At 46.3% G+C, this 19172-nt stretch overlaps 3 protein-coding genes across 6 annotated transcripts; all 3 read left to right on the top strand.

Moving 5' to 3' along the window:
- Nucleotides 1–2393: 2393 nt before the first annotated feature.
- LOC306834099 (protein-serine O-palmitoleoyltransferase porcupine-like) lies at nt 2394–7670 on the top strand. 2 transcript variants are annotated; one of them, XM_079359870.1, is made up of 13 exons: nt 2394–2455; nt 3037–3179; nt 3274–3466; nt 3690–3733; nt 3835–4016; nt 4112–4242; nt 4394–4519; nt 4848–4948; nt 5205–5281; nt 5481–5544; nt 5709–5794; nt 5970–6080; nt 6548–7670. In XM_079359870.1, the coding sequence occupies exons 2-13, from the start codon at nt 3044–3046 to the stop codon at nt 6647–6649; spliced, it is 1353 nt and encodes a 450-aa protein (XP_079215996.1). In that variant the 5' UTR covers nt 2394–2455; nt 3037–3043; the 3' UTR covers nt 6650–7670. The 2 variants fall into 2 exon arrangements, with proteins under 2 accessions (XP_079215996.1, XP_079215995.1); XM_079359869.1 differs by having other exon boundaries at nt 2394–2481.
- Nucleotides 7671–8966: 1296 nt separating this feature from the next.
- On the top strand, nt 8967–11924 carry LOC306834101 (organic solute transporter subunit alpha). Of its 2 annotated transcripts, none has more exons than XM_079359873.1 (7): nt 8967–9058; nt 9164–9315; nt 9429–9502; nt 9584–9739; nt 9845–9953; nt 11015–11267; nt 11489–11924. In XM_079359873.1, the coding sequence occupies exons 1-7, from the start codon at nt 8992–8994 to the stop codon at nt 11896–11898; spliced, it is 1221 nt and encodes a 406-aa protein (XP_079215999.1). In that variant the 5' UTR covers nt 8967–8991; the 3' UTR covers nt 11899–11924. The 2 variants fall into 2 exon arrangements, with proteins under 2 accessions (XP_079215999.1, XP_079215998.1); XM_079359872.1 differs by having other exon boundaries at nt 9842–9953.
- Nucleotides 11925–12447: 523 nt separating this feature from the next.
- Nucleotides 12448–16884, top strand: LOC306834108 (histone-lysine N-methyltransferase SUV39H1-like). 2 transcript variants are annotated; one of them, XM_079359887.1, is made up of 6 exons: nt 12448–12540; nt 14028–14173; nt 14463–15122; nt 15352–15498; nt 15629–15758; nt 16154–16884. In XM_079359887.1, exons 1-6 carry the CDS (start codon nt 12522–12524, stop codon nt 16285–16287), a joined length of 1236 nt encoding a protein of 411 aa, XP_079216013.1. In that variant the 5' UTR covers nt 12448–12521; the 3' UTR covers nt 16288–16884. The 2 variants fall into 2 exon arrangements, with proteins under 2 accessions (XP_079216013.1, XP_079216012.1); XM_079359886.1 differs by having other exon boundaries at nt 14460–15122.
- The last annotated feature ends 2288 nt before the right edge of the window (nt 16885–19172 follow it).

Below are 19172 nucleotides of genomic sequence, written 5' to 3'. Positions count from 1 at the left end.
TAATAAAATGGTATAAATGTCAATATTTTGTTAAAAAAAGTGATTCTTTTAAAAATTAAAAAACGTATAAAAATAAAACAAACATATGTAATAGATAAAAGCGTGACTATAGGCTGTTTCCTTTGAGATTCCTCTATGCTGGTGCAGATACAAAGGTATGTGTACGTGACAGTTTGACAGCAGGCAGCTCGGTGCTCCTGACAGTTTGGAGATCATTTCGGTTTATAGTGACTTTATGTCGACCAGCGGAGACTTTGCATGAGTTCAAATGTGCCAAACTTGACAAAGCAAAGGTTTTACTCGGATAAACATAAATAAAAGGAGAGAATTAGGACGGCTCCAACGCGTAAAGATGTAGTTTAGTGGTGACAGACGAGCTGGAGATGAAGGCCAGGACGAGGCCTTTCTCCTCTCATAAACTGGCACAGTGACAAAACACGGAGCACACAAAGGCCAAAGGGGGAGAACACTGAATATTAGAGTGGGAAAAAAGGACTTTACGCACACTTGGCCGCCATCGTAAAACAACTATGCGCAGTAATAATCGGTTTAAAAGCTCGACTGTTTGTTCATTCACACCGAGCTGGATTTTTTTTCTTCTCCGAGGATGAAAAAAAAAGAGAAACGACGGAAAGCCTGCTGACATCCGCGGAACAACAAGCCGACATCCCGCTCCATCCCCCCCCCCAGGCCTGCCCGGTGATAAATCCACCGACAGGCCTGCGGGACAAACTCCACAAAATACCGACAAATACGTGAGCTTCACGCTCTTTGTCACGGAGACATAAAGCCTTACCTTCCGCTCAGACTACTGCCCTCCCCTCCCCCTCCGATCCGACATCTCCGGGGCTGAAAGATTCACTTTGTACCCCCCCTCCTTCCTCTTCTGCTGCTGCAGCGACTTCAAATCGAAGTCCACACGAGCGGAACCGGCGCAGGAGTGGACTGAAGAGTGTGACAGCAGCTTAAGAGCTCAGCACCCCCCGGAGTCTGATCAGCACCCCGGACAGAGCCTGCCGAATCCTTCAGCACCATGGACAGAAGCCCCGCTGCACCGCCTCCTGCAGGACAGCGGAGGAGCTGCAGCCGGCCGGGGCTGGAGACCCCCCCCCCCCCCCCAACACACACACACACACACACACACACACACACACACGCACACAAACAAACAAACGGAGGAGAGCCTGGACAAAAGGTGTCAATATAAAAAGCCTCTTAGCAGCTGGAGGGTGACGAGGATGGAAGAGGATGACGCTCCTCAAAACTCCCACTAACTGCAGCTGACTGTTATTGGCTATTACATTTATAAACACCAGTAATATACAAAGAGTAATAATAACAGTGATTATAATGAAAGACTAAAATGAGAAAATGTTCTATAATTATTCCTAAAGGTTGTTCTGTACAGTCTTTGTCATCTGAAGCCAAAATGTACCTCAAAAACAAACTCACAGACCAATCACAGAACAGCTTATCGATGCCTTCACTATCAGCCAATCCGAGGGCAGAGATTCCTCCACGTGATGTGAATCAGCCAATAGGAAACCAAGACGGATTTCCACAATGATAAAAAAAAAGGACTAAAAATAGTGAAGAAGCCATCATGTCATCGTTTGACTTTTTAAATTATTTGTTGGCAGATATGAAGAGGTTCCTGTTTAAAGACTTTTTTTTATGTTTTAGAAATATGTAAATGTTGTGTTCATACTGAAACTTATCATGATACATCGGTTTTTATTTTATGTGTGTTTATTAAGTTCACGTTGGGCTGTGATATTTCAAGAAAATAGGGCAGAAAAAATTTCAATAAAAATTGTTTTCACGTGAAGACAATGAATGACTGAAAGGGGAATTTGTCCTGCACCTAAGAGCATAAAAACACGATACAAACTAAACATTTACAAGACAGCACAAAAAATAATAAAAGCACATTAAACACACTAAAACACCACATAACTAAATAGGGATTTCAGTGACAATCTAAAGTTAATTTAAATATTTAGACATCAAAGTGACCTGATGCTGATTTACCGATCGGCCTGTCCAACGTGTTTAAGTTGAATAACTTGAAGAATAAAAAGGCTCTATCTTTATTTGTTGAATAAAATAAAATAAAAAAAGTGATCGCTTGATGCTTTCAGGAGACTTTGTGATTAAACTCCTACATTGTTTTAATTTGAGGGAAACTTCAACAGATCTGCGGAGATTTTTTATAATATTGGGGGGTGATGGTGTCTTTTTGGTTTGTATCTATTAAATAGTTTTACTGTATATCATTAATGTATTTATTCGTTTAAAAAAACAACATGTTTGAACAACATCCATTATTCCACGTTGCTGTTATAACTTCTTTCCAGCAGGTGGCGCGTATTCACCAACATCTACTAAAACACAAGAAGAAGAAGAGTGACGAGGATCAAAGCGTAGAAGAAGAATAGGAGCGGACAAACCAAAGGTGTCTTTTTCTTCTTAACTTCTCAGGTATCAACATTTTTTTACATGTTTTTCTCTTCGTCCACACTAAAGACTATCTTTATCTTTATAAACTTATAATCTTTATAAAAGCGACCGTTGAGCTCGTGACGGATGTTTGTGTCGCGAGCCGCTGGGATTTGTTCCTCAGACAAGTGACGCTTTTTAAAGTCTTTAATCGGCCATATAATCAGTCTGTCTCTGTTTCATAAACCGTCTGTGTTCAGCAGCTTAAAGTCTCCGTTTAGAAAGTTAGAGTCCAAGTTTGTTACCGTGGCAACCGAGTCGTCGGCTGTAGTCTGCACACAGACTGGTGACGTTACTATCACCCTGCTGTGACTGACCAATCAGAGACATTCAGCTCTGCAGGGGGCTACATTCAATTCAATTAAAAAAAAAAACAACTTTATTTATTCCCGGGGGGCAATTAAAGACAGAGCAGCACGTGACCAACTAAAAGTTCAACTAAAGATAAAAGTTACAGAGGACAGTGATCGGACTAAAGATGTGAACAGAACTATAGTGCAGTATATAAGAAATAAATGTGTGTGTGTGTGTGTGCAGCTGCAGGATGGACTGGTCCAGCAGGCTGGCTCTGTGGCAGCAGCTGGCAGAGAGCTGTGGTCTGAGTACGGTCCAGCAGGGTCTGCAGCAGGTCTGGGGTCTGCTGCTGCTCTGCCTCGTCTGCAGAGTCTGCTTCAGATTTGGTGAGAAGCTGCACAGCTGACCTTCATGAGACACGCTCACTAACTCAGGTCTGATGTGTGACGTTTGTGCTTGTCCTGCTCGTGCTTGTCTCAGTCAGCAGCTCCACGCTGAAGCACTTGGCGTCGGCGTCGTTTGGGATGTACGCCCTCTTCCTGTTCTTCGAGCTGCACGCGCTGTGGGTGCTGCTGCTCGCCGCGCTCTGTTACCTCGCTCTGCTGCTCGCCCGACACTCCAGCAGCAAAGGCGTCTTCCTCTCCGTCGTCATCCTCGGGTTCCTCCTCATCGGGTGAGCAAACTTGAGTCCGCTCTTTGTTGTTCTGGCAGGAGGACGGCTGCTCGTCTGATTCAAGCACTTTAATCATAGCTGGATGGATTTATGAATTTAATATTAGAATTAAAAAAACAACTTTATTGTCATGTTTGTTTTCCGTGGTAAATTTGGCCTTTCAGTACTTTAAGCCTTCAGTTCCTGCTGCAGGCTGCTCTCATGTCTCATCTCTTTATTTCAGAGAGCTGCATTTAATCGATGTGGTGACCTGGCATAAAATCAGAGGTACAACTTCCTTTGACATCTTCTACAAACTGAGACAGAGCAGCACGTGTGATGGATGTAGAGTTTAACTGTGTGTGTGTGTGTGTGTGTGTGTGAGACAGGCTCTCAGATGGTGGTGGCGATGAAGGCCATCTCTCTGGCCTTCGACCTGGACAGAGGGGCGGTGAACTCGCTGCCCTCCCCCGCTGACTTCCTGGGTTACGTGCTCTTCGTGGGCTCCGTCGTGTTCGGCCCCTGGATCAGCTTCTCCAGCTACAAGAACGCAGCCGAAGGCAGAAAACTGGTGATGAGTTCACGTTTCCTGCTCGCACGCCGCTCTGCTCGCACGCCGCTCTCCCTCGTGTTGTCGGTTTGTGACCGTGTGTTTGTTCTCCTCAGAGCTGGTCCTGGATGCAGAGTTGCTCGTTGAGCCTGGTGAAGAGTCAGATGTGTCTGCTGGTCTCCACCTGCGTCTCCCCCTACCTCTTCACTCTGTTCGTCCCCATCGAAGGAACCGCGTTCACTCAGAAGTAAGGCTCCTCATTCATTGAGCTCAGAGAACAGCTGCGTCACAGGTCATGTGACTACAGCACCTCAGCTGTCACATCCTGTTCCTGCGTCCTCTGTGTTGGATCAGGGCCTCCTGCTAGCTAGCGTGTGTGTTTGTCGTGTGTCTCTCAGGTGGCTGCAGGCCTACGAGAACGCCGTGTCCTTCCACTTCAGTAACTACTTTGTGGGTCACCTGAGCGAAGGCACGAGCATGCTGGCTGGAGCCGGCTGCACCGAAGAGAAAGACAACATCAGGTGGTGAGTGTCATCGTGGCTCAGCGGCTCTGAGGGGAGAGAGAGATGCTTATGATGGATACACTTCAGGAGCATGTTGCATTCATGTGAGAAGCTAATGCACTCTTTTATTTATATATTATTATTATTATTATTATTATTATTATTATATATTATCTGAATGCATCTCCGATCCACCACGTGACATCAGTGAAGCGTGTCGTATCCTGACAGATCTGTCCATGTGTCCAACCTAAACTCTGGACCGTCTGGGAACGTTAGCTTCTATACAATAAAGTCTTAAATGTGTGTGTGTGTGTGTGTGTGTGTGTGTGTGTGTGTGTGCGTTCAGGGATATGAGCGTGGTGAAGCCTCTCGGTGTAGAAATGCCTCGCTCCATGGTGCTGGTGGTGACGTCCTGGAACATCCCCATGTCCCGCTGGCTGAAAACCTGTAAGTCCAGGACCAGGACCAGGACTCTGTGTGGAGATCTGACGGGGTCGCAGCTTTAAAACACCAGAGTTTAAATCTGTCAGAACAAGTTGTTTCTTTATAAATCTAAAGTGTGTGTGTGTGTGTGTGTGTGTGTGTGTGTGTGTGTGTGTGTGTGTGTGTGTGTGTGTGTGTGTGTGTGTGTGTGTGTGTGTGTGTGTGTGTGTGTGTGTGTGTGTGTGTGTGTGTGTGTGTGTGTGTGTGTGTGTTTACTCAGACGTGTTTAAAAACGCCATGAAACTGGGAACGTTTCCTGCCATCCTGGTGACCTACACGGCGAGCGCCTTGCTGCATGTGAGGAACACGACGCACACCTTCAAACACGACCTTTCACACTGATGTCAACATGGAGTTTACCACCATCAGCTCCGTCCTGTCTCCATGACAACAGCATGTTTTATGCTCGGTGGACACACCTGCAGACAGTTTGAGTTCAGAGTGAAGAAGTTTCCGTTCGTTGATTTGTCTGTTTCTGCTCTTTGGTTCTTCTCAGGGTCTCAGTTTCCACCTCGGAGCGGTTCTGCTCTCGTTGGGCTTCATCACATATGTTGAACACGGTATGACTTCTTTTTGTTCTTTTTCGACGGGATAATCGATGTGTGAACAACCACATCTGGAGGATTTCCTTCTGAAATCTCCTGAAACTCTCTTATGTGAAACCAGCTGTTCAATGTTGTAGTTTAAAAGCTCTTTTTCATCTTGTCCTGCTCTTGGTTCTTAGTTCTGAGACAGAAGCTTGCATCCATCTTCAGTGCCTGCGTCCTGTCCCGACCCTGTGCCTCAGACTGCAGCCATCAGCACAAGAAGGTACGCCTGCAGCTCGCCACGCCTGACGGCTAAAAAAAAGAACAATCAATGAAATCTAAACACAAAGGCCTTCTGAAGGATGTGAACCTGAACGCACAGAAAACCCCGCTGAGCCACAGAGAAGTGACAGGAAGCAGACGGGTTTAAACTTCTTCACCGTCTCTTTGGTCTGTAGGACTTCTGGGTGATGTCACTGAACCTGGTCTTCAGCCTCCTGGCCGTCTTCCACCTCACCTACCTGGGCTCCATGTTTGACCCCGGAGTTGATGAGCAAGAAGTGGAAGAGGTAAGACCAGCGCATGGACTCACTTTCACTCATCATACACCGAGACCAGGCATAGTGCAGGACTCTGCAGGGGGGGCGGGGGGGCCTAAACCCTGAAGTGTTCTCACATAAGAGTCTGTTTAGGCTTCCTTCAGACCATCAGACGAGTACGGGGGCTTCAGGAACCTTCGATCTCGACCTCGTCTGTTTGAAAAAGTGAGACGGAGGAAAAAGCTGCTCCCGTTAATTGGAACAATCACAAAAAGAGACTTCTTACCGAGCTGGGTCTTTAGCTTTTTCTTAAAGGTGCAGAGGGACTCAGTCTGTCACAATGTGAGCCTGATTCAAATACAGGCTCGGTTCTCTCTGCGTTACAGGAAACTATCAAATAATGTGTAGCAGCCATTTTTATTTCCTTCTAAAACAGATAAACACTGATGGTGCAGCTCTGTCGATCACACGTGTTGATGTGCGTCTCTTGTTTCCAGGGTTACGCTGCCATCCACACCATCCAGAGGTGGTCTGAGCTGAACTGGGCCAGTCACTGGGTCGTGTTTGCCTGCTGGGTCTTCTACCGATTGATCCAGTGAAACCGTTGAGACCGAGCGCGGCGTGACACGGCGTGTTTGTGTCCATCCAAGGCAGGATGTTGTTATCTGACGAGAAAGAAGAAGGACGGGAGGACGGAGTGTGCTGCTGCTGCGGAGGTGAACGTGGACGCGTCAACACACCGACAGCTTGGTGGACGAACCCGGCGGGAATCTCGGGACCATTTCAGAACATTTAAAAAAAAAAAAAAACTGCAGAAAAGAATCAGTCCAGCGATAGACTGAGTTAAAGATGTTGATCATATGACAGAGAGAGTCCTGACCTTCAGCTGTTTGTGTCCATCACATTTCTCTTTGCTCATCTGGAGGTTCGATCGATTTTTAAATGTTCAAGAACTCTGATCGTTTAAAGGTGGAGTCAGTCGAGTTTTTCGTTGGCATTTATAAACAACATTCAAACGTGGCCCCTCCTCCTCCTCCTCCAGAAGCCCCGCCCCCTGCAGGATGTAGCGTGTATGTTTACTGCTTGTAGCTACACTGCAAGCTAAGGCATGCTAGCACAAGCTAACGAGCGCGAGTGTTAGTCAGCTTCCTGTCCAACAGGAAGTAGACCAACTCCACGTCCACGGGTAAAAGACAATACAAGGTTCAGCCTGGTTTTAGAAGCAGCTTTCTCCTCTTCCTGTTTCTCCTCACTCTGATTAGATTTTCTCTTCTTTGCTGCTACGTCCACGTCCGTCATATTCACCGCTTTGAATCTCCTCCAATCACTGAGCTGTATCCACTCCTGAACTCACCTGCTGCGCTCTCATTGGCTGGAGGAAACACACCAGCTCCGCCCACAAACATCCCAAGTCAACCAGAACAAATCAGAAGAGTCAAATCCAGTCAGAGGACAGCCACACATGTACGGAGGCCCAGAAGGGTCAAACTTTACTTTAAGCTTTAATGTCTGAAAAAAGCGACTGACTCTGTCTTTAAATGTTCTTTAGTTACAGCCGAGGATGTTTTGTACTGCTGCTATTTGTCTTTCTATTTTTTCTATTAAAACAGTCAATATAGAGACTGAACTCTGGAGGGTTTTTTTCATGCTGTTAATAACTGCTCTCATATCTGGCAAACCCAGGGGCGTCCAAAACGGCCGTGTGTGTGGGGGACCTTTTTTAAAAAAAACAAAAAAACAACAACAATTTAAATTCATTTGAGATCTTCGTTCTTAGATGGTTTAAAGCTGCATTCTGTCTTTTGGATGCAGATCATGTATGACATGATGAGTCTATGGATGCAGATCATGTATGACATGATGAGTCTATGGATGCAGAGCATGTATGACATGATGAGTCTATGGATGCAGAGCATGTATGACATGATGAGTCTATGGATGCAGATCATGTATGACATGATGAGTCTATGGATACAGATCATGTATGACATGATGAGTCTATGGATACAGATCATGTATGACATGATGAGTCTATGGATGCAGATCATGTATGACATGATGAGTCTATGGATGCAGATCATGTATGACATGATGAGTCTATGGATACAGATCATGTATGACATGATGAGTCTATGGATACAGATCATGTATGACATGATGAGTCTATGGATGCAGATCATGTATGACATGTTGAGTCTATGGATACAGATCATGTATGACATGATGAGTCTATGGATGCAGATCATGTATGACATGATGAGTCTATGGATGCAGAGCATGTATGACATGATGAGTCTATGGATGCAGATCATGTATGACATGATGAGTCTATGGATACAGATCATGTATGACATGATGAGTCTATGGATGCAGATCATGTATGACATGATGAGTCTATGGATGCAGATCATGTATGACATGTTGAGTCTATGGATACAGATCATGTATGACATGATGAGTCTATGGATGCAGATCATGTATGACATGTTGAGTCTATGGATGCAGATCATGTATGACATGATGAGTCTATGGATACAGATCATGTATGACATGATGAGTCTATGGATACAGATCATGTATGACATGATGAGTCTATGGATACAGATCATGTATGACATGATGAGTCTATGGATGCAGATCATGTATGACATGATGACTGTCTAAGAACGCTTTCCCACCTTTTCACCACCGTCGTGCAGCTTGACTGGCCGTGCACAGGCGTGTCTCCTCAGGTGAACTTCCAGCTGTGTGCAGGATGGACTTGGATCCCTCACCTGTACTCTTACCTGCGTCTAGTCAATCATTAATGTCTCCAGTCAGACAGGAAGTGTTCAGATCAACAAGGAAGAAGAAGACGGCTCAGGATCCTCTCGTTGCGTTGTTTGGTCAGTCGGATTGATCTGTTTTTGTTCACAGGTGGACAGGTGCGGATTAATGCAGGATGGGAAGGACGACCAACTGCAGCTGGATCGGGTCTGAGATCCCTCTGTCTTCACAGTTCTTCAGTGGTAAATACACTTTAGTCTACTGATTATTAAATACACACATGTTACATATTACACATGTATGACAGACAGTGAAGCCGTCAGCGTCTAATCTGTGTCGTCCGTCAGCCATCAGAGACGAGCTGTGGCTCTTCCTCATCCCGGCCGGCCTGGCTGTCATCATCCTCGGGGTGTTTCTGGAGGAGGTGGGCTTCTTCCTGCGTCACATCGCTTCCTCCAGACGTAGACGCCTCTACCTGTGGATACTGGGGATGTACCCGGTAACAGGATCCCACCTTGTTGTTCTTCACACCTCCTCTCATGCTGGCAGCACAGCTCGCTCCCATCTCGTCTTCCTAACGTCCTTTTTTTTGTTTTGTTTTTTAATCCTCAGGTGTTTGTGTCAACCTCCCTCATAGCGCTCTACGTGCCTCGCTCTTCCTCGCTGTGCAACTTCATCGCCTCTCTGTGAGTGAACACGTGATGCGCAGTGTGATGAAGTCGCCTGTAGGAGGCTGCACCTGAGTCTGAGTCTGAACATCTGTGCAGGTATCACGCCATCACGCTGCTGAAATTCATGGGACTGATCACCGACTTCTTCGGAGGGAAAGCTCGCATGCTGTCCGCTCTGTCGGGACAGCAGGTCTCTCCAGACCCGTTCCCCTGCTGCTGCTGCTGCTGTCTCCCCATGGTGTCCATCAACAGGTGGCTCCCACACCAAACACCGGACTGATCGAGCTCGTGCTGAAGGTGCTTTGTGTTCACACCCAGTCATGCTTTTCTCATGAGGCCTTCTCTTGTGCGCAGCAGCAGCCGTAGTTGGATGATGGCCGCCGTGCTGCAGCTCTCCGTGGTCCGCAGCATCCTCTTCTTCGTCACTCTGGTCCTGTGGACGGATGAACGGTACGACTACGGCGATGTGAGTCATTTCTTTATTCCTCAGTCACAGTGAACATGCAGGATGTGCTGTTTGCCCCTCAGCTCTTCTTCTTCTATGCTCTCTCTCTTTGTCATGATTTTTGCCTTAAAAACGAACAGAGAGAGAGCGTGGGGAAGACCCCACAGTACGGACTTGAACCTTTAGGCCTCTCTGCACGGAGTTTTTCAAATCTTATAACGCCGCATGTAGACTTGTTGTTGTCTTGTTTTTGCCATCTATGAGCTACCGTGTTCAAGTCTGGGGCAATACACGTTTCCCCTGTACATGCTACAAGAAAGAGCCATAAGAACAGTGTTTGGTGTTAAGTTCAATGACCATACAAACCCTCTCTTTCTAAAGGCATCAGCATTAAAAAAAAATTTGATTTAGTGAAATTTAAAACTGCACAACTTATTTATAAAGCAAAAAATAATCTTCTTCCAAGGTCAATCCAAAACTTATTTCACGAGAGGGAAGGGAGTAAACGTTATGATTTAAGAGGTACCCAAAAATTGCAACAGCCAGATCGACTCGCAAAAGTATGTGCATCAGTTGGTGGGATTATTTTATGGAATAGTTTAAATGCTGAGGTCAAACTCAGTAATTAGATTAGATTAGGTGTGTTTGAAACTTATCACAAAGAGGAAAAAATAGGTTAACTAGCTTACAAATGAGATGATTGTGTGGTTGAGGGGTTGCGGAGTGACTTTGTGTTTCTTGTTGTTTTTACGTTGTATTTGTGTTGAATGGGGTTGGTCATCTATGAGCGTTGCTTCAGCCATCCCCCTTTCAAACCTTGTTGTTGTTGTTGTTGTTGTTGTTGTGTCTGTCTGTTTTAGGGTTTGAAATAAATGATTTTGAATTGAATTGAATAGACGACTTCAGCTGTGAGATTCATCCCATGAAAACGTTTGAAGTTTCTGTTTTGTCTTTGACACCCTCTTCCTTGAATTTCCCTCGGGATCAATAAAGTATCTATCTGTCTGTCTGTCTGTCTGTCTGTTTGTCTGTCCGTCCGTCCGTCCGTCCGTCCGTCCGTCCTCCTGTTTTTTCATCTCCAGGTGGATTCTGTCGACCCAAACCTGTACGTGAACGCCATCATATGCGTGTCCACCTTCGTGTCCTTTTACGGCCACCTTCTGTTCTACAAAGCCACGAAGAGCGCGCTGCACGGCTACGGACTGAGAGCCAAGTTCATCTGCATCATCGTGGTCCTGGTGCTCTGTGGCCTGCAGAGCGGCATCCTGGAGACCATGGGGGCTCTGGAGGTGTTCCCCTGCGCGCCACCCTTCTCCGTCCTGACCAGGTCCCAGTGTAAGTCACAGGAGAGGCACGACGTGTTAATGACACACTCACTGAGTAGATATCAATTATAGAATTTATTTTTCAGTCAGATATTGGAAATTATGGAAAACTAGCTGCAGTTTTATAGTTTACATAAAATTATAAAATCAGATTTAAAGAGCGAACTTTAAAGAGGTGCACAACAGAAAAACCTTGTGACCCTGTGTGTTGTGTTCTTTGTCCAACTTCAGTGATTTACCACTACTGTGTGATCGTGGAGATGTTCTGCATCGGCCTGTACGCCCGCCACACTTTCCGTAAGGTGGAGCCGAGCGCGGTGGAGGACGCCGAGAGGCTGGAGGTCAGAGTGACGGAGAAAGCCGTCCAAACAGACGACGTTCGGAGGACTCGTCTCGAGGAGGTTTGGCCCCGCCGCTGCCTCAGCAGTGACTCCGATCACAGCGACGGCAACACGGAGGACAGCCTGTGCAAGATAGAGCACGCGCCTCTGGACGGTTTCCCTTTCCCTCCGGCTGGGAGGTCACGCACACGGGAACCAGTGGAGCTCGGCCCTGTAGAGGAAACTGGGGAAGACGTGGCCCACATTACCGTCAGGGCTGACGTGAACTATCAAGAATCTAAAGATGTTACGGTGGTTTGACAGACGACGGCGTCAAACTAAAGACCAGTCAAAGACGGCCTTCAGGACCCTGTTTTATAAACACGAGGAGCAAAAACAAACTCTTTAACTGGGGGTGAATCCTTTCTACGATGCATCACGATGAGGACGTGGTCGACTCTGTATCGATGTAGTGACGTCACATAATCGATTACTGCGTACAGACCTTCCAGCTGTGACTTTCCCCCACATAATGTATTTATTTGTAGTAATTGTCGACTTTAGTTTCTGAAGCAATAAAAAATGGATTTCAGATTTGTCTGGCTGCTTGAGTGCAGAACAGTAGTTTTTGTTTTGTGTTTTCCCACCAAGAAGCAGCAATATATTTATATATATATATATATTTATTTTTTTTAACTTCAATATACCTGTAAAAGCAAAAGGTAGAAGAGAAATAGAGGATTATTAAATATTCAAAAAGGTCCTGACTCCCGCTGGCTTCCTGGCCACGACACCCCTTCTCTTCCGGTTAACCCTCCTCGCCGCCTCTTAACCAATCACAGGGCCGATAGTTGACCCTCGTCCAATCAGCAGCCGCCTCAGCGTCACGAGCCTTCCCTTTGCGCTGCAGCCGCTGCTCTTATTTTGGCGGCTGTGCGGAAAACATGGCGGAAAATTTGAAAGGTAAACTCATGGAGGAACTCAAAACGACGCAATATAGAAAAACTCCAAGCTGTAAAATGTTTTCACGTCTTCGTGTCTCGCGCTCGTTTATTGTCACGTTTGCGTCACTTTCACGCGCTCCCAGTGAGCAGCAGCTGGTAGTTTGAGGAGAAAGCGAAGTCTACGCGGTTAAATCCGTCCTCCTTTGTGTGCATACTGCTCGCGATTGAACGGAGATGTAACGTGGATCTCTTGTTGTCTATGATCTCGATGATGGATCTCTTTTTTTAAAGTCACTCTGGCACGTTTCATTGCGCGTGCACGCTGCGCGGTTAAACGCGCCATGCAGCTTTTCCTGCAGGATTTTTCTGCAAATATTGTCATGCATGAGTTTAAAAAGTACTTGTATGCTCCGAAGCCTTTTTAGATGCATTGTGTCGAGGCCGTTTTCTAAACTATCATATGAAAACCATCTATCACTCATGTCTGCTTATTACGATTGAACAATGTTCAAACTGCACCTTCGAGATAATCTTCGATTTTTAATTTCTGTGATTGGACTTTGTATGACCTGTTTGGGTCTGCTTCAGCCTGCTCTCTGTCTGGTCAGAGGTGTAGTGCAGGTATAACTGATTCACACTATTGGTTGACTGTTCAGTAGGATGCTGCAGCTTTCTTTCCTGTAGATGGTGAAGAGATTGTGACTGTCTCTGATTGGCTGGTACAAACACACTAATAGTCTTATATGTGACAGTTTATAACAGAGACAGTTGAGGGGAAGTTAAGAGTATCCCGTGTTTGTTGATAGAAAACAGACAGAAATGTTTTATTTCAATAAACTGCTCCTCATGTTTTATGCACGCTGATTTAACCCGTGCAATCCTGATGTTCTGAATAAGTGTTTAAAATCGTGTTGCTGCTGTTCAGGGTTTTTTAAGTCACCTTGTGCGTGTTGGTTTTCTTAGAGAAGGGAGAGAAGAGACTCACGTTCAAATTGAACAAAAACAGAAAGTTTAATGAAGCAAGAAAATCCAAAGCAGATAGCGAGGGCGTTGTCTCAGCTGAGGGTCGACCTCGCTGACTCGCACGTCACCTACCAAACCCAGAGAGTAGAAGAAGAAATCACAGGATTATATACAGTAGTAAGGTGCCCCCTCTAACATGTTGGTGTGCGGTGTCAGCAGAAGCTTTAGCAGAGGTGAGGTGATGTTCGTGTGTTAGTTTCTGATAAAGAAAGTGTCCTTGAGAAGACAATAGAACCTATGCTGCAAATTTAGAGCAAAAGGAAGAGGCCCATATAAGGGCATACATTGGCCTAACAGTACAGTAATTTGTTAAATGGTTATATACGACTTTGCACATTTCCGTTTGGTGCATTTCAAGGTTTCTTAATTCCTGTGTGTGGGACTCTGCTGCACAGAGTCATTACGAAGGTGCACAACATCAGTTTATCCCTGCTGCAGATTACAAACGTGCCAAGTGTGTTTTTTTTTTCTTCTGTGTGTCAGTTTGCAGCGTGCCCTGTAAAATGTCGAGGGACGAGCTGGAGGCTCTGTGTCGCACAGAAGGGCTTCACTGTAAAGAGCTCGGGGTGAGCAAAGCCAACGCCAACGAGTACGAGGTGGAGTTCCTGTGCGACTACAAGAAGTCCAAGGTGAGGAATCCATCGTGTTTGAAGCATCCAGAACTTTAGTCAGCTTCAAGCGTAGAGCAGAAACACGACGCTGTGTTAGTCCACTCCTTCTGTTCACTTTCTTATTAAAGCCTCGTCCCCGTCTCATCTGAGCTTCAGAGGGGGGATTTATGTAACGGGCTGTGTAGGATTAACGCCAAATGTTTGTAAAGTTAACCACAGAAACATCAGGAAGTGAAGCGCTTCATTCTTTGTTGAGCGATGAATGAGTGTGATCCCTAACTGAAGTGGTTTTGTGTTTGACGAGGAGGAGGAGGAGTTCTACCTGGTGAAGTGGAGGGGCTTTCCAGAGACGGATAACTCGTGGGAACCCAAGAGGAACCTCAAATGCGCCAAGTTGATGAAGCAGTTCCACCTGGACCTGGAGAAGGAGCTGAGGCGCCACAAGAGACGCAGCCTCCCGAAAAAGCTGGACAAGGAAGTGTCCTCGTTCCTCGTGCAGAAAGCCAAACTCCGGCAGACTCTGCAGCGCTGGGAGAACCATTTGAACCAGACCCGCAACAGCCCGGGTCGGATTTTTGTCGTCAACGACGTCGACTTTGAGGGCCCGCCGAAAAACTTTACCTACATCAACAACTACAAAGTGGGGCAGGGCATCGTGCTGGACGAGATGGCGGTGGGTTGTGACTGTAAGGACTGCTTCGAGGAGCCGGTGAACGGCTGCTGCCCCGGCGCCTCGCTGCACCGCATGGCCTACAACGAGAGGGGGCAGCTCCGGATCAGGGCCGGGAAGCCCATATACGAGTGCAACTCTCGGTGCAGCTGCGGCGGCGAGTGTCCCAACAGAGTGGTGCAGAAGGGCATCCAGTTCGACCTGTGCATCTTCAAGACGGAGAACGGGCGGGGATGGGGCGTGCGGGCGCTGCAGCACATCAAGAAGAACACGTTCGTCATGGAGTACGTGGGCGAGGTGAGCCGAGCTTTTTAATCATCATCAGGAACGTCATGTGATCAGCTGATTGATTGTTTACGCTTCTGTTAACCGAGTCAAAAACAAACATGTCTGCTGGGCAAACTTAAAGCAGCCAATCAGCTGACAGCGTCTGCAGGCTGTTTGCAGCTCATGTGGGAATAATTAGATTTGAAAGACGAAGCGTCGTTCTTCATGTAAACTCATGTTTTGAGTTTGTTTGTGTCAGATCATCACCACGGACGAAGCAGAGAGGCGGGGTCACGTGTACGACCGCCAAGGCTCCACCTACCTGTTCGACCTGGACTACGTGGAGGACGTGTACACGGTGGACGCAGCTCACCTCGGCAACATCTCCCACTTCGTCAACCACAGCGTGAGTATCCCCGCCAGCTGCAGGCGGGACGGATCACGGATCCAACGTTCAGACCATCTTCTTCTTCTTCTTCTTCTTTTTTTTTTGAAGAATTAAAGGAATAAAGTTTCTGATGTCGTTCTTGTCGCAGTGTAACCCCAACCTGCAAGTTTTTAACGTGTTCATCGACAACATCGACGAGAGGCTCCCGAGAATCGCTCTGTTTTCAACGCGGGCCATTCGGGCCGGAGAGGAGCTCACCTTCGACTACAAGATGCAGAGTAAGTCTCACACACACGCACACACACACACACACGCACACACACACGCAGGACGAGAACAAATCCTACAGCAGGAAAATCGAATACAGAAGTCATCAGCTGGCTGCAAATGTGCCAAGAATCGAGAACGAATAGTTTGTCGTTTGCTTCATATTTGTAATCTGTGTATTCAAACTCGCTGACCTGCGTCGGCTTCTGTTCATGACTCAGCTTCACTGAGAGCGCGTCGTCCCAGCGTTCTCTGTGAGCCGAAGTAATCCAACGCCGGAGCGGCGAGGTTAGCTGGCGCGTTAGCTCAGGGAGAGGAAGAAGAGTGAGGAAGACCTCTGAACGTACAGCTTCCTGTCCGGCGGGCGGCTGATGACTTGTTTAACCAGACTCCTGTTTGTTTCCAGTTGACCCAGTGGACACAGAAAGCACCAAAATGGACTCCAGTTTCATCCTGGCCGGGCTGCCCAGCTCTCCGAAGAAGAGGACTCGAGTGGAGTGCCGGTGCGGCTCGGACTCGTGTCGAAAGTACCTGTTCTGAGCAGGCTACCCCGTTCTCTGTGTACAGATGTGGAAATATGTACAGATTTGTATATGGAGTTTGTTTTTTATTTTTTCATTGTTTACGAGCAAAAACCTGCGAAAGCGAAGAACTCTCACGGCCGAGTGTCGAACGAGTCAAACACGACTCTTACTGTGGATCACTTCAGTACTTCAGTACTTTGATTAATTCACGTGTTTTTAAACATTTTGTCTCCGTCTTCTTTTTAAGATGGAGACGCATGAGTGTGCACGTGTGAGCGTGCACGTGAGGACGTTCAGTTTGCGGGGCTGCTGTGCGTTGAAGCACATTTGACAGATTTTCTTTTTTCATGTTTCGTGATCAGAAAGTCGTCACAGGAGGCTTTTCGACAATGACGCCGGAAGCTACGGAAGCCCGAGGCGGACACGTCCAAACGTTTAGCTTCTCTTGAGATCTCGACGTCTGTTAGCGTCGGGTTAAAGACGCTGGTGTTTTATATGGTTTTAAAGTACGCTCGTGTATCGTAGGACTCAAAATCTCAGGAACACTTCTCGGCCTCGCCTCGGCCTCAGACTGGACGGACTCCAGATTTTAAATCCAGACCACCGCCGATCTCCACGTCGCGTCATCACTGTCCATAAAGAACCAATCACTTCAATTCATTTGTAGTTTGACTTTTACCCCGTGAGGGTCACGCCCCCCTGCACACAGGAGGAGGACTTTTCAGGGATGGTCTTGGTCTCCTCGGTCTCGCCCTGACTTGGATTTGACTCGATCTCTAAATGTTTAGTGGAGGCAAACTTTTTTTTTTTTTTTTTTGTCCAAAAAGTTGCTGGCCTTCAAACGAGGAAGTGAAATAAGTTTGTTTTCAAGTGAGTCTCACGAGATCTTTAGAAGACAAACGAAATCTGCTCGTTGTGCATCCCATAATATAACGATGGACATGATGAGATCTCAAGAAAACAACAGGACGTGTTTGCTGGTCGAGTTCAGTGAAACGTTTGGACGCGTCTCCGCTCAGGGCTTCAGGAGGAAGTGCTTACCTTCGTTCTTCTTCTGCAGTCTGTTTGCGTTCATCCAAACTCAAACACTGAATCCGTTTTAGTTCCTGTAAAATGGCGTCTGAGGCCGCAGACGCTCCGGCGAGTTCATCAGTCACTTCAAACTCACGTTGATTAAAACGTTTGTTGTGATCCGTTCTGAGTCGGGATCGACCGATGTGAATTTTACGGGCCGATACAAAAATATGAAATGCCAAATTATCGGCCGATATCTTTCTTAGATTAATCTTCGATCTTTAGAGATAAATGTACTGTGTTGTGTAATGCAGTTTGACTGGCGATTAAATCAATTACATATCTGAGATAACGTTTGCAGATACTCACTGGATAAGCAAATATCGGCCGATATTATCGGCTGGTCAGTTAATCGGTCAGTTCTGCGTGACTTCATGTCGCCTCCCGGGCTGAGCGTGCTTCATGACCACAAGTCTTGTTTTTAAATCCCATGGAGGCGACAGTCGCACTCGAACCTTTCAGACGTTTGTGAAGTTTGAGTCACTCTGCTGATTTATTATCTATAAATGATCAAAAGGATCTTTGAGACACAGACTGCCCATCAACTGAAACATATCACGCTGCTCCCGTGGATATATTAATTCTTCTGACTCTGTTCAGTGTGAAAGTCGTGTTTATATATATTTTAAAATTTTAGTTTTCTAGTTGTCTTCAAAATGTGACTTTTTGTTTTTTTAGGGTGAGGAAAAGAAAACTGTAAATAAATGTTTAAAAACGACGTTGTGCTTTGTGTGTTTAAATTTGAGTTGTGCTGTGGAATCATGTTCGTCCACCAGAGGGCGCTTTTCACCACCTTTATTTTCAGCCTGTCATATCGGAATCAAAAGCGTTTTTTTCTCGGCCTCAGACTGGACGGACTCCAGGTTTTAAATCGAGACCGGTCAAGACCACAGACCAGCTGGGCCACGTGTCCAAGTCGTCACGGTGATGAGCAGGAAAACGACTCGGGGAGATTAAGAATACATTTTTTTAAGTGTCCAAACAAAATCATATTGTTTTTTATATATTTTGAAGTTGATGGGTAAAATAAAGAATTTGAAACAATTTTCCACTTTTTAACGTTTTTTTAAAGGAATCTGGCGACACACACTTTATAACCACTGAACTCGTTGACTTGACTGAATTTAAATTTGCGTTTTTTTCTACAGGGAAATTAAGATGCTCTAGAAACATCCGTCAGTGTTACAAAGCTCTACTGACAACCTCGTGCTCTGCAGAGAAGGAAGTGTTCTTTGGTTTTATGTCCTTCGATGAAAGAACACCTGCGTTTGTCTCGGACATATTCTGTTGTCTTCTTTCCTGGCCAAGGTTACACGAGCGATCTGATGGATGTGAACTGAGCTGACATGTAGAAGCAGGCAGAAGCCTTAGTGTGTCAGTACTCCTGGTTTTATTTAAGAGTCATTATCATTGGGGTAAGTCAGCATGAAAGTAAATGGATCGTGACGCTGAAGTCCCGCCTGATTCCATCGATCAGCTGGGGGGGGGGGGGGGGTCCTCATCTAAAGGTCACTCTACCAACCTGAGGGTGTCTACCTAACGCCATGTGGCGGGGGTTGCTCTGGATTTGTTGGATTTGTGGCGGATCAGGATTCCCTGAGCCCCCCCAGTGGGGAGACACGTTTGGTTTGATGTCAATGAAAGGTGAAAAGCCCCATCAGGCTCACAGCTTGTTTCCAGGTCAAATAAAAACCACACTGCTGGTTTGTTTTGGACCCTCTCCCCTGGGGTTGATTCCTCCTTTATGGGATCAAGTTTTAATTTTCCAAACTCTGAAGCTTCAGTCATCACGACTCGTTAGCTCAAATTGTTCCAAAGAGAAATAAT

The sequence above is a fragment of the Symphodus melops genome (genome assembly GCF_947650265.1).
Source record: "Symphodus melops genome assembly, chromosome: 13".
Lineage (NCBI taxonomy): Eukaryota > Metazoa > Chordata > Actinopteri > Labriformes > Labridae > Symphodus > Symphodus melops.
Note: the sequence above shows the minus strand (reverse complement) of the source record. Positions and strands in the feature narration are given on the sequence as shown.

Excerpts from the sequence above, each read along its gene's own strand:
- LOC306834108 (XM_079359886.1), top strand. Across the intron at positions 15,123-15,351 it reads TCATGGAGTACGTGGGCGAG|ATCATCACCACGGACGAAGC; the intron begins GTGAGCCGAGCT and ends TGTTTGTGTCAG. Across the intron at positions 15,499-15,628 it reads CCCACTTCGTCAACCACAGC|TGTAACCCCAACCTGCAAGT; the intron begins GTGAGTATCCCC and ends TTCTTGTCGCAG.
- LOC306834099 (XM_079359870.1), top strand. The coding sequence starts at position 3,044 with ATGGACTGGTCCAGCAGGCTGGCTCTGTGGCAGCAGCTGGCAGAGAGC. Across the intron at positions 5,545-5,708 it reads CATCACATATGTTGAACACG|TTCTGAGACAGAAGCTTGCA; the intron begins GTATGACTTCTT and ends CTTGGTTCTTAG. Across the intron at positions 5,795-5,969 it reads GCAGCCATCAGCACAAGAAG|GACTTCTGGGTGATGTCACT; the intron begins GTACGCCTGCAG and ends TTTGGTCTGTAG.
- LOC306834101 (XM_079359872.1), top strand. The coding sequence starts at position 8,992 with ATGGGAAGGACGACCAACTGCAGCTGGATCGGGTCTGAGATCCCTCTG. Across the intron at positions 9,503-9,583 it reads TGCAACTTCATCGCCTCTCT|GTATCACGCCATCACGCTGC; the intron begins GTGAGTGAACAC and ends ACATCTGTGCAG. Across the intron at positions 11,268-11,488 it reads CGTCCTGACCAGGTCCCAGT|TGATTTACCACTACTGTGTG; the intron begins GTAAGTCACAGG and ends GTCCAACTTCAG.